At 39.6% G+C, this 12229-nt stretch overlaps 1 protein-coding gene across 3 annotated transcripts; it reads left to right on the top strand.

The window, feature by feature from the left end:
- Positions 1-269: 269 nt before the first annotated feature.
- On the top strand, positions 270-10914 carry LOC125475200 (disease resistance protein Roq1-like). Of its 3 annotated transcripts, XM_048579711.1 has the most exons (5): positions 270-432; positions 682-1192; positions 7974-9081; positions 9582-9863; positions 9952-10914. In XM_048579711.1, exons 2-5 carry the CDS (start codon positions 705-707, stop codon positions 10798-10800), a joined length of 2727 nt encoding a protein of 908 aa, XP_048435668.1. In that variant the 5' UTR covers positions 270-432; positions 682-704; the 3' UTR covers positions 10801-10914. The 3 variants fall into 3 exon arrangements, with proteins under 3 accessions (XP_048435668.1, XP_048435669.1, XP_048435667.1); XM_048579712.1 differs by lacking the exon at positions 270-432 and having other exon boundaries at positions 441-1192; positions 8238-9081; XM_048579710.1 differs by lacking the exon at positions 270-432 and having other exon boundaries at positions 441-1192.
- Positions 10915-12229: the final 1315 nt, after the last annotated feature.

The raw sequence follows: 12229 nt of genomic DNA, 5'->3' as shown, positions 1-12229 counted from the left end.
TCCTAGACTAATAATGCACGGATTAGGATTTTATATGGATCAATTTTTGTGGGGATCCAGATGATCAATCAATTTTACCCGTCAATCATACATCGTGTAGTTAGAAATTATTTTGAATTTTTTATTAAAATTGAACACAAATAATACCTAAAGAAAACTAGAATACAATGTATGATAAACGGACACGATTGATTGATCATCTAAATTCCCACAAAGAGAATCCGAAGCGGATCCTCATCTACCGCGCCAGCAAGTACGTCATCCAAATGCTACGAGATCAGATTACATTAGATGCTCTGCTGAAGATGAAATCGAGCAACAAAGTCGGCACATAAAACGCGTAAGGCCCGGAAGCGGAGCCTATTGGCTTACTCTGTGTTTGCCACTACCATTCATTGTGACTTGTGAGTCGTCAGCTAGCTTTACTAAAAGGTATGAACTGATGATGTTGTTCCCTTAATTTGTCTTTCTTCATCATGTGTGAACGCGTTGAAGCTTTCTACGCGGAAGGTAAAGGTGCTTCAGTTTCTTCTTTTTCCTCTCTTCGATGATTTTCTAGGAAAGCCTGAGCACCATAAAATTTTCAATAACTTAATAAATCTCATTCATCTCAAATATTCCGTTATCTTTCTTTGCCTCTTTCTCTTCTTTTTTACTCACAAGTTACAAGTCCATTGTTAGTTCCTTGAGAGAGACACAAACAGATGGATGGTATTGAAGCTAATATCCCCCCTGGTCAGGAAAAGTATGATGTGTTTGTCAGTTTCAGAGGTGAGGACACCCGCCGTGGTATTACCAGCCATCTTCATGCTGCCTTACTTCAGAAGAAAATTGAAACCTACATAGATTACAGACTTCAGAAAGGAGAAGAAATCGGACCTGCCCTTCTAGAGGCAATCGAGAAATCCACGCATTCGGTGATCATTTTCTCACAAAACTATGCTTCTTCCACATGGTGTTTGGATGAGCTTGTGCATACACTCGAATGCAAGGAAAGATATGGCCAGAAGGTTATACCCGTATTCTATGACATCAATCCATCTGATGTACGAAAACAACACGGGAGTTATGCGGATGCATTTGCTCAACTTGAAAAACGTTTCAAGGACAGTATTGATAAGGTGCACAAGTGGAGGGATGCTTTGAAGGCTGCAGCCGATCTGTCTGGGTTTGATTATTCAAACAATCACGGGTAAGTAACTCATTATTTAACTTGTATAAAATTATAAATCTTCTTTAAACTTGTGAGAATTTGATTAGATTTGGTAAAGCATTACTCTATTTTAAACTTGGGGAGGGGTGGGGCACTTTAGCTTTGCTGCAATGCAATTGAGGGGAGATTTTGGTTTTAACAAGACTTCATGCCCGTCCGTTGCTACGGGTCAGAAAAATTTGTCATGTAATTAAATCAAATCATAAAGAAGAGTGGAATTTGTAATTTAGAGAACAACATCACATCAAAGTAACATGTAATGTAAAGAATGGAACAAAATAAAACATTTTATTAGACGGTGCAATCACAAAATATAATGTCTTTGCATAAGAAACAGATGTAAAATGCAGTTCAATTAGCTTTTCAAACTTATTACAACAACTCTATTTACACATATTTACAGCAACTCTATCTGCACATATATGTACAATCATATTTACTATTATTTACAAAATAGAACATTTTAAAAAATAGAAGTTGTTAATGTAAATCTAAGACATTTTAGTGAAGATGACGGAATAAAAGTGTAATTATTGAAGAGAGACTCTTAATTGCTAAAAACAATTGAATACTCAAGTGCATTTAATATTTAATAGAGAAATGTTATTAACATTTTAAAAATCTTATTATTTAAGTGTACCGGAAGGAGAAAAATAAAATTTCTTTTGCTCATGAATAATTAAAACTGACATATGTTAAAGCGTACATATGAAAAGAAAGTGGACTTTTCAAATTGTTCATATCACATTTTCTATTAAGCTAACCACAATAGACTTTTCTATCACAAATATCTGCATCCAAGTATGAATAAAGGTTAACTAATGTGATTATTTTCATCCTATTGTAAAATGGTAATATAACTTTCATTTTGCTGAATTGTAAACTGGGAGAAAAATATGCATAAATGTTGAAAAAGATTTATAAGATCTTAAAAATGTAGAAAATGAGTAGCAATTACCCTTCCAACTCAACTGGTAAACAAGAAGGAGGAAAAAGTAAACCAATGACTGGGTTTTCATTTTTTGTGTCACTGCTCTTATCATATTTGAAGCAAGCAACCAAATAGCATATAATAATTCCAATTTCGATCCACCCATCACAATCCCTGACCTGAAACTAATTACAACTCTGCAGTATGTACTTCCTAAAGAATATGAACGTATAATTGTCACGCCTCGATCCCGACATACGTCTAGGATCAACACGTGACATAGAGACGTAGCGAACATCTTAACATACGTACAAGATACCAAATGAAATACTAGAACTAATACCACAAAATAAACACAATAGTGAACTCTCCCCCACAAAATATATACAAATCTGTACATTCAAAATACACAACCCTCATTAGGGCCAAGACATGACCATAGGCGGTCAAAATATAAGTTCCAAAAGAAATAATACAAAGAAAGATAAAGGGGCAACCTAATCACTCTAAATCTTTGATCTTTGCACTGCTACCCCCATCGGCTCCTTGTAAATCTCCTCAGGCTTGTCACATGTATAATCAGTGCCTAGACTTTGCGTTAACGCACCATAGCGAGTCAGAAAAGCTATCTTTTGTATGTCATCATCTTGGATCCTCAATTGATGATAACCAATCCGCAAATCGAGCTTACTAAAATATTGAGCACCTTGAAGTTGGTCAAACAAGTCATCAATCCTCGATTGTGGGTACTTATTTCGCACTCACTCTATATCCATATTAAGCTCACGATAATTGATGCGCAAACACATGATTTGTCTTTTTTCTTCACAAAGAGAATGGCAGCACCCTAAGGTGAAACATTAGGTCGAATTAAACCTTTATCCATTAACTTCTGTAACTGCGCTTTGAGCTCTCTGAGTTTCAAAGGCGCTATACGATATGGAGCCTTAGAAATAGGTGTTGTCTCTGGCATAAAGTCAATAGTGAACTCAATCTCCCTTACTGGAGGCAAGCCATGTAACTCTGCAAGAAATACGTTAGGGAATTCTCTAACTACTGGAATGGCATTAATTTCACTATTTCCTTGCTCAACGGGTATGACATGAGCCAAATAACCCTGACATCCGTATCTCATGAGTCGTCTAGCCTTGGCAACTGATACCATTACTGGTGGTGGAACAGGTTTATGAACTTTAGCAAACTAAAACGGAGGCCTGTCAAGTGGTCGAACAGTTATCACTTTCTAAAAACAATTGAAATTCGCGCGATATATCGATAGGTAATCCATGCCTATAATGACATCTAGATCTCGCATCAGAATAATCATCAAATCTGCTGACATCTCACCCTGATCCACCTAAGCCTCACAAGATCAAACTACTTGGTCAACAATATGAGGCCTCGAAAAATGAGAGGAAATGGAGTATGTCACATCCATCGTCTCAATAGGTTTACCCAAAGACTTAACAAAAGTACTTGATGTAAAAGAATTCTCAGCTCCAAGATCAAACAATGGCCTAGCAGGGAGCGAATCAAGATGAATAGTACTTGTGACTATGTTAAGCTCAGCCTCGGCCTCCAAAGTGGATAATGCACAAACCTTGCCAACTCGCTGAGAACCCATTTGAGATGTCCCAACTCCATTGCTCTAGACCCTAACTCGCTGAAAACTTCTTCCAAGCTGTCTTGTCGCTTTATTGTCTGGTCATTTGCTGTGCAATCCTCTATTGAACTAAGTCATAAGGTGTAACATCCCACATCGCCCAGGGGAGTGATCCTTAAATGTATATTCCTATCCCTACCTAGCACGAGGCCTTTTGGGAGCTCACTGGCTTCGGGTTCCATGGGAACTCCGAAGTTAAGCGAGTAGCGCACGAGAGCATTCCCAAGATGGGTGACCCATCGGGAAGTTCTCGTGTGAGTTCCCAAAAACAAAATCGTGAGGGCGTGGTCGGGGCCCAAAGCGGACAATATCGTGCTACGGTGGTGGAGTAGGCCCGGGAAGTGGTCAGCCCCGGGCCGGGATGTGACAATTTGGTATCAGAGCTTAACCCTGACCGCGTGTGTGCCGACGAGGAAGTTGGGCCCCTAAGGGGGGTGGATTGTGACATCCCACATCGCCCAGGGGAGTGATCCTTAAATGTATATTCTCATCCCTACCTAACACGAGGCCTTTTGGGAGCTCACTGGCTTCGGGTTCCATGGGAACTCCGATGTTAAGCGAGTAGCGCACGAGAGCATTCCCAGGATGGGTGACCTATCGAGAAGTTCTCGTGTGAGTTCCCAAAAACAAAACCGTGAGGGCGTGGTCGGGGCCTAAAGCGGACAATATCGTGCTACAGTGGTGGAGCGGGCCCGGGAAGTGGTCCGTCCCGGGCCGGGATGTGACAGAAGGTGCTCTAGAAGGCCTACTATACGCCGAATATGCTACTGAGCCCCCAGCACTAGTAGCAGGTCTACCAGCTCTGTTAGCAGTAGTCTGTGGGCAATCTTAAAATAGTGACTAGTCTTGCCGCACTGGTACAAGTCTTAGAACCATCTCTACATGCGTCATAGTGTCGGCGTCCTCAGTGAGTACAAATCCATGGAAGTGTCTTCTGTGGCTGGTATCGAGATCCTCTAAAATAAATTTTTGAATGCCTTTCAGAAAAAGTTTGGGGTCCGCTCATGTATGCGCTATGAGTACCTCCTCGAAAACGACTCTAAAGACTCACTTCAACAGAATGTTGAGAGCCTTCTCTAACTTAGCTTGGAAATCTCCATGAAAAGTACCCTGATTTTCTCTATGTGACAATCCATGAGAACCACCAAACGAGAATCTCTGGCATTTTTTGGATATACCCAAAAACGCATCAGATAATTGCCCCTCTGACCAGGCCCTCTTCCTTTGTTTTCCACTCGCTCGTATTCCTCATTAAGCTCTGTTGTGCATGCACGATCAATCGCCTGAGCGAATAAAGGCAATCCTTAAACAGATAACAGATTCCTTATACTAGGCTTGAATGCCATAATAAGTTTCTTCGTTTTCTTTTCCTCATATAGGTGTTGAGAGAAACAGTAAAGTTAAGTAAAACGGGCCACATGATCAGCAACTGTGGTGGTGCCATGCTCAATAGTGGCGAAATCTGCCTCCAGCTCATCCCAAAATGACTCTGAAAAATATTGCCCCAAGATGCAGTCTGAAATCACTCCCAAGTTAAGGGTCCTCCGACTACCAATAAAGAACGAGTGATATGTTGCCGCTCGTAAGCCTACCTGTTAACATATACGCTGCAAGGTCTACCTACTCCTCAGGTAAGCATCGCAAAACGGTGAAAACTCTGGCGATCCAATTGGTCCAGGACTCAGTCGTTCATATATCAGTACTACCATCGAATGAAAGTAGTTTATAAGTACGAAACTCTCTATATAGAGACTTCTCCCTACTAGAAGTCGCACGTACGTGAGCCTGCATCAACTGTGTCAAATCATCAATGGCCTAAAAAGCACCATCGGGTCTATCATAATCGTGGCTAGCCTTTTTAATCAATAGCAGAAGTGTCGGGGACATCATCCCCAAGCGGCCGAACAACACCATGTGGGGTCGTCATAATATATCTAGTGCATAGAAGAATTCAACATAAGCATATACACGAAATTAGAGAAACGAATCCACACGACCTAATTAAGGTCTAGTACCCAACCTACCCAAGGCTTCCTCATTCTAAGGTTAAGGTATGGGAACCTAAACCTAAGCTTTGATACCACCAAAAGTTGTCACACCCTGATCCTGACGTACGTCCAGGATTGACACATGACACAGGTACGTAGGGGACGTCTTAACTACTTATAAGATACAAAATGAAATACTAGAACTAATACCTCAAAATAAACATGATAGTGGGCTCTCCCCCTCAAAATATATACAAATTTGTACTCTCAAAATACACAACCCTCACTAGGGCCAAGACATGCCCATAGACACTCAAAATATAAATCACAAAAGAAATAATACAAGGAGGGATAAAGGAGTAACCTAATCGCTACAAGTCTCTGATCTTTGCACTTCTACCCCACGGGTTCCTCATAATCTACTCAAGCCTGTCACATGTACAATCAGTGCTAAAGTCCACGTTAGCGCACCCTAGCATGAATATCAAGACGTCACGTACTATCGTCGCCTAGGTCGAGCTCCAATTTGGCCGAGAAGTGGCCTGAAATCACCCAAGACTATCGGAATCCTAAGATGAGTGTTCTTCGAACCCCGAAACTCCAACCAATGCTTGGGCCTTGTTTCTAGGTTCAAGGACAGTCTATTGGTGGCGCTGGTTGAAGGAACAAGCTTCAGAAACAGCCAATCGTCATCGAATATTCACGGACCCGTTAGTGGAGTTTTTCGTGAAACCAAGGCAAAAATCTCATTGAGCTTGTGGTGGAAGGTCGAGAAAAGCCAAACAAAATTGACAGAAACCACGCCGAAAATTGCAGAGGGTTCGAGTCAGAAGTCAGGTCACGAAGGGGGAATGGGTCATGCTAGGTTCCCTCCTCTCTTCTCTGATTGGTCACCTCACTATCACTCGCTCTCTCTCCAATTAGCCCTTCCCCTAAATTAATGGGAGCTTCTAGTTATATATTAAACATTTTTTTTTTATTTTCTTAATCGAACTTCAAATGTCCGTAACATCTTCGTTATCACTCCAATTTGCGAACGACTTTCGCCCACACGCTCATGGAATTGAGTGATTCTAAAACACTAATTGTGACCTCGAAAGGTCTACAAATTTTGAAAGATTAATTACAAAAAGTCATACCTTGTAACTATACAATTCAAATTCCAAAATTGACGGAATTAGAATAAAATAAAAATAATGTAAATACGAAATATGGAATTAAATAATAAAATGCATAATTAATAATGAAATTCTAGGAACGGAATTTCACATATACAATCAAGCAGCATGTTTGGTGAAATTTAGGGTCGTTTAATTGAACACCCAAAACATTCAATCTTATACAAATGAATAGTGTTGCAACCTATAACCCATTCAGACATTCAATAAAGCAGCTCCCTCTCTTTCTCTCTATGTAACCCTTCCACTTACCGAATCGCAAATCTTGTACGAACAGGTCATGTTTGCCCATGTTCACGGCTCCATCTCACCGACTACAACCCGCACCTCCACCTATTCTAAAATGATAATTGCCTACCCACCTTTTACCTCAGACCGTTGGATCTAAAATCTGGATGGGCATTACGGTCATTTGACATCGAATCAGGCCTTCCTCCTTAGCCACCCATAACAAAGCCCACTTTAGGCCCAAACACACCAATCATACCCCCCCCCCCGGCGTGTAGGAAATTTTTTTTTTTTTCCAAGGATAGAAATTCTGTAAATAAATCAAAATCCCCAATTGAAATTGCCCTATAGCTTAGCTACAATACCACCCCTCCCAACTTTAGGCTAGGGTAATTACGAAATTCCCATTTTTTAGTGGGTTTGGGGAGGGGTGGCCCTGTTCCTTGGCCAAGCATGTAATTAGTTGTAGTTCATTTAAATGTATCCGATTTATCTTTAGGGTTAACGATTTCATTAGTGGGATAAGTTCATTTTCTTCAAAAAGATAGTGGGTTGAATGCTATAATATGCAAGCTTACTTAGTTGTATTGTTGTTTACCTAAAAACAAATGTATTTCTATTTTAATATTGCTTTAATTTTATTTTGAAGAGAGAACACGCAAGATTTCTTTTCTTGCACAAATATACGGTGTTAAAACTTTTAGTATATTTACTAGCCTTTAAGGCTAACTATTGTTTTTTTTCTACATAATCATACATGTATATATGCCAGGACGGAGGCAGATCTAATTAAGAATGTTGTCGATCAAATTTGGACAAACTTGAATTGTGAATCATCATGTGATTTAGATGGCCTGGTTGGAATTGAAAGCCGCATTCAGCAAATTGAATTGCGACTGGGCATTGACTCAAAGGACGCTTGCATCACTATAGGTATTTGGGGCATGGGTGGTATTGGCAAGACCACCCTTGCTGAAACTGTATTTCACAAACTCTCTTCTAAATTCGAAGCTTCTTGTTTCCTTAAAAACGTCAGGGAGAAATCAGAACAACCAGATGGACTAGATTGCTTGCAAAAGAAACTTCTAAGTGATATTTTCAAGGGAGAAAGTCTATCCATAGAATCAACTATTGTTCGAAGGAGGCTTAGCCGCACAAAGGTCCTCATTGTTATTGATGATGTGAGTAGTCCAATGCAAATGCAACGTTTAGCTGGTGATCTTCAACGGTATGGCACTGGAAGTAGAATCATTATCACAAGTAGAGATAAGGACACACTTAGACAAATTGTTGAAGAGGAGAATATCTACGAAGTTGAGGTATTAAAATCGGATGACGCTCTTCAGCTCTTCTGTGTGCATGCTTTCAAGAATAACACTACTCGTAGAACAGATTATGAGGAGTTATCAAAAAAGATCGTGGATTATGCCAGAGGCGTTCCCTTAGACCTTATAGTTCTGGGGTCCTTGTTCTTCAATTGCCAGAGTAAAGAAGAATGGGAAGATGAATTCAACAAATTAAAACGATTTCCTAGACAAGATATCCAGAAAGTGTTGAGAATAAGTTACAATAGATTGGAAGAAAATGAGAAGCAGATATTTCTGGATATAGCATGTTTTCATAAAGGGAAGGAAGTGAATGAGGTAGAACGAATGTTACATGTTCGTGGATTCTTTGCAATATCGGGAATTAGAAATCTCCGTGATAGATCTCTCATATCAATTTATTCAGACAAATGGGTAAGGAAAGTCATAGAGATGCATGATTCGCTACAAGAAATGGGAAGGACAATTGTTCAAGAACAATGTATTGAAGATCCTGGTAAACGGAGTAGGTTGTTCACGAATGAGGAAATCTATCGTGTACTGAATAGTAACATGGTAATAGCCAAATTCATTCAATGCTTTCTTTTCTTTTCTTTTTTTTAAAGAAAAAATAAATAGCAAACGTGAGAAGATAACACAACAAAATAAAACTCATTTATAAAAAGAAGTCAGATTCTTAAAATATTAATTTTATTGAATTTTATTGCAAAAATGCTATTCTTAATATTTATTTATACCATTATTTGGATCATCTCTCTAATAGAGATGAGACCTCCATGCAATGACGGATCCTACCTCTATTAGAAAGATAGTACAAGTGATGGTACAACTAAGTGATAAGAATAACTCTACTATTTTTTTATTGTGATAGGAAGTCTATGTAGTCTTTGTTATTTTATTAATATTATCTTGGATATTTTACTAGAAACTTGTACATCATTACCATCGCAAATACTCTAGATTATTCTTTAACTTTGTTGAATTCTTTTTCCAAATAAGCATTACATTTTAACATGTTGAAAATATATACATTTAAACTTTGTTCTTATTGTCAGGAAAGTCCAATTGTTGAAGCCATATTCCTTAAATGGCATAAGAGTGAAGAGCGACGACCATGGAACTTCAAATTGATGTCAAACCTAAGAATGCTATTTGTGCATAATTCTCAAATAATTGACTTCAAACCCGCCACTTCTGTAGACCTTCCCGATTCTCTTCGCTACCTTGACTGGTTAGGATATCCACTGGAATCTTTGCCGTCAAAATTTTCGCCGGAAAATCTAGTTGAGCTTCATATGCCATGGAGCCGAGTTAAGAAGCTCTGGAAAGAAGACCAGGTATATTATATGCCTATTCTAACTCTTGTATAAAATTTAGTGTAGAAATCATATTAATTCTTGATATTTCTCTCTACTCTTGTTACAGAGACTTGTCAACTTACAAGTGCTCGATCTGCATGGCTCTATAGATCTAACTGAAGTTCCAAATCTCTCTGGGAGTCTAAAAATTGTGGACATAAATCTCTCTGGCTGTGGAAGTTTGGTTGAAATTTCAGAGATGCCAGGAAATATTAAATACTTGGATTTATCTTACACTGGTATAAAGGAGTTGCCCCAGTCAGTTTGGTCTCACGAAAAAATTTCTTACTTGAATATAAGTCATTGCGGAGACCTTGAGAAACTTCCAAGCAACATGTGTAAGCTGAAAGTCTCTGGTTCTTTTAATCTAGATGGCTGCACATCTCTTGCCGAGTTTTCTGAGCTTCCGAGGGATATAACTAAATTATCATTGATTGATTGCAAGAGACTTGTGAGTCTACCAACCAACATTTGTAAGTTGAAATATCTCAAGGAACTCAATCTCTCCGGCTGCTCTAAACTTGAAAACTTTCCAAAGATCTTGGAGCCAATGGAACATTTGGAGTCTTTAAATTTAAGTGGAACAACGGTTCAAGAGCTACACTCATCAATCGAGTTTCTCCATGCTCTCAAAATACTTGATCTACATGGTTGCAAAAGGCTTTCAAGTATTCCAAAGAGCATTTGTAAGTTGAAATATCTCGAGAAACTCAATCTCTCTCGGTGCCCCAAACTTGAAAACTTCCCAGAGATCTTGGAGCCAATGGAACATTTGAAGTTTTTAATTTTATGGGGAACAGCGGTCACTCCTCCAGCGCGAAATGCGTTTCTCCCCGTGCTCCAATATATTTCATGTTCTTCCAGCGCCGCTGCCATTCTCCGCCAACATCTATCTGCTGCTAGCGTAGAACTTTAAGCTTTAATCGCTAGCGGAGTGCAGAAAAATCAATTCAAAAAGAAAATCCTAGAAATCACTTATGTTGTTATGGAATAAGAAAAGAGAGAAAGATGATTCTAGTGCCTTACGAAATTTTCGATTGCGCTTCAGGATCTCCGATTGTGGTCCATAATTTCCGATGATTCTCCCAAAATCTCTGATTGGATGGATTAGGGCTCTCATTTTTCAGTCGAATATGAAAGATAAAGCGCCTAATTGAAAACTTAAAACAACATTTAGGCGCTATATTATTATCAGCGACACCATTTGCGACGCATTTAAAAATCCTTGGATCCCTTACATCAGGACCCCTGGATAATTCTGGATACACCAATGGATGGTGCCATGGTGGTGTTCAAAGAAAATGAAAATTGAGTATAGTACAAAAAACTACCTTGGTGTCGCGATTTTTTCATATCTCATTTTTTAAAATTGATAATGTCATATCTCATCTTACGAATTTGTGCCAATCTCAATTTTTTTTGTTACTTTTTCTGTTAAATGCTGACGTGGCTAGAAACGGGACCCATTTTTATTAAAAAATAATTAAATATTAAAAAATTAAAAAAATAAACAATAATCAATAAACCATAAAAAAACCAATCAACCCGTGTGCCCCCTCCCCAAAAACCCAGATCCCCTTCTCTGAGTTCTCCCCCACCCAACCCTCTATCTCATCTTTCGCCTCTTTCTCTTCTCTCTCTCTGCAACCTGCATCCCTAAAATCCCAAAACCCAGAAACCATTCCCACCTAAGTCATCACCGTCGGCGAGCTCTCAATCCTTTAAGTCGACGATCGCCGATTAACCCCAAACCTTTCCCCGCCACTCTCGCTGGCGTCAGAGCTCTCCTTCTGGCACCATAGGTGCTTCTGGTTCCCCCACTTCAAATACCAAGTCAAGTTGAAATTGTGGAGAGGCTTCGCCCTCTCAGAACCCATCGCGATGGACTTCACCTCCACTCTTTTTTCCTCATCTGACCCGCCTATATACACCATTTATCGGAAACTCATACCAAAGAGAGCCACTCTCAGATCACAACTCTCTCTCTCTCTCTATTTCTTGCACCTCCTCTGATTTTCTCGGAAAATCTCGGAATTTTCTAGGAAAAACGGAGAGTTTTTCTATTGGGATTGTTGTTGTTGTTGTTATTGTTTTGTTGTTCTCTCGCAGATCGCCGGAGGGAAAACTCCGGGGGCGAGGAGGAGAAGAGAATGTTGTTGTGGAGGTTGTGGCTAGAGTTAGGGTTTGGGGGCGATTGGGGATCGTGGCTGTCATTGCTAGAGTCAACGACAGAGGTAGGGTTGTCATCGGTGGGATCGGAGAGAAAGGTTGGGGGGGGACGGGTGGGAAAGATTTCTGGGTTTTGGGATTTTAGGGATGCAGGTTGTAGGGAGAGAGAAGAGAGA

This window comes from the organism of the source record quoted next, unplaced genomic scaffold (genome assembly GCF_019419815.1).
Source record: "Pyrus x bretschneideri cultivar Hongxiangsu unplaced genomic scaffold, Pyrus_bretschneideri_v1 Contig14, whole genome shotgun sequence".
Lineage (NCBI taxonomy): Eukaryota > Viridiplantae > Streptophyta > Magnoliopsida > Rosales > Rosaceae > Pyrus > Pyrus x bretschneideri.
Note: the sequence above shows the minus strand (reverse complement) of the source record. Positions and strands in the feature narration are given on the sequence as shown.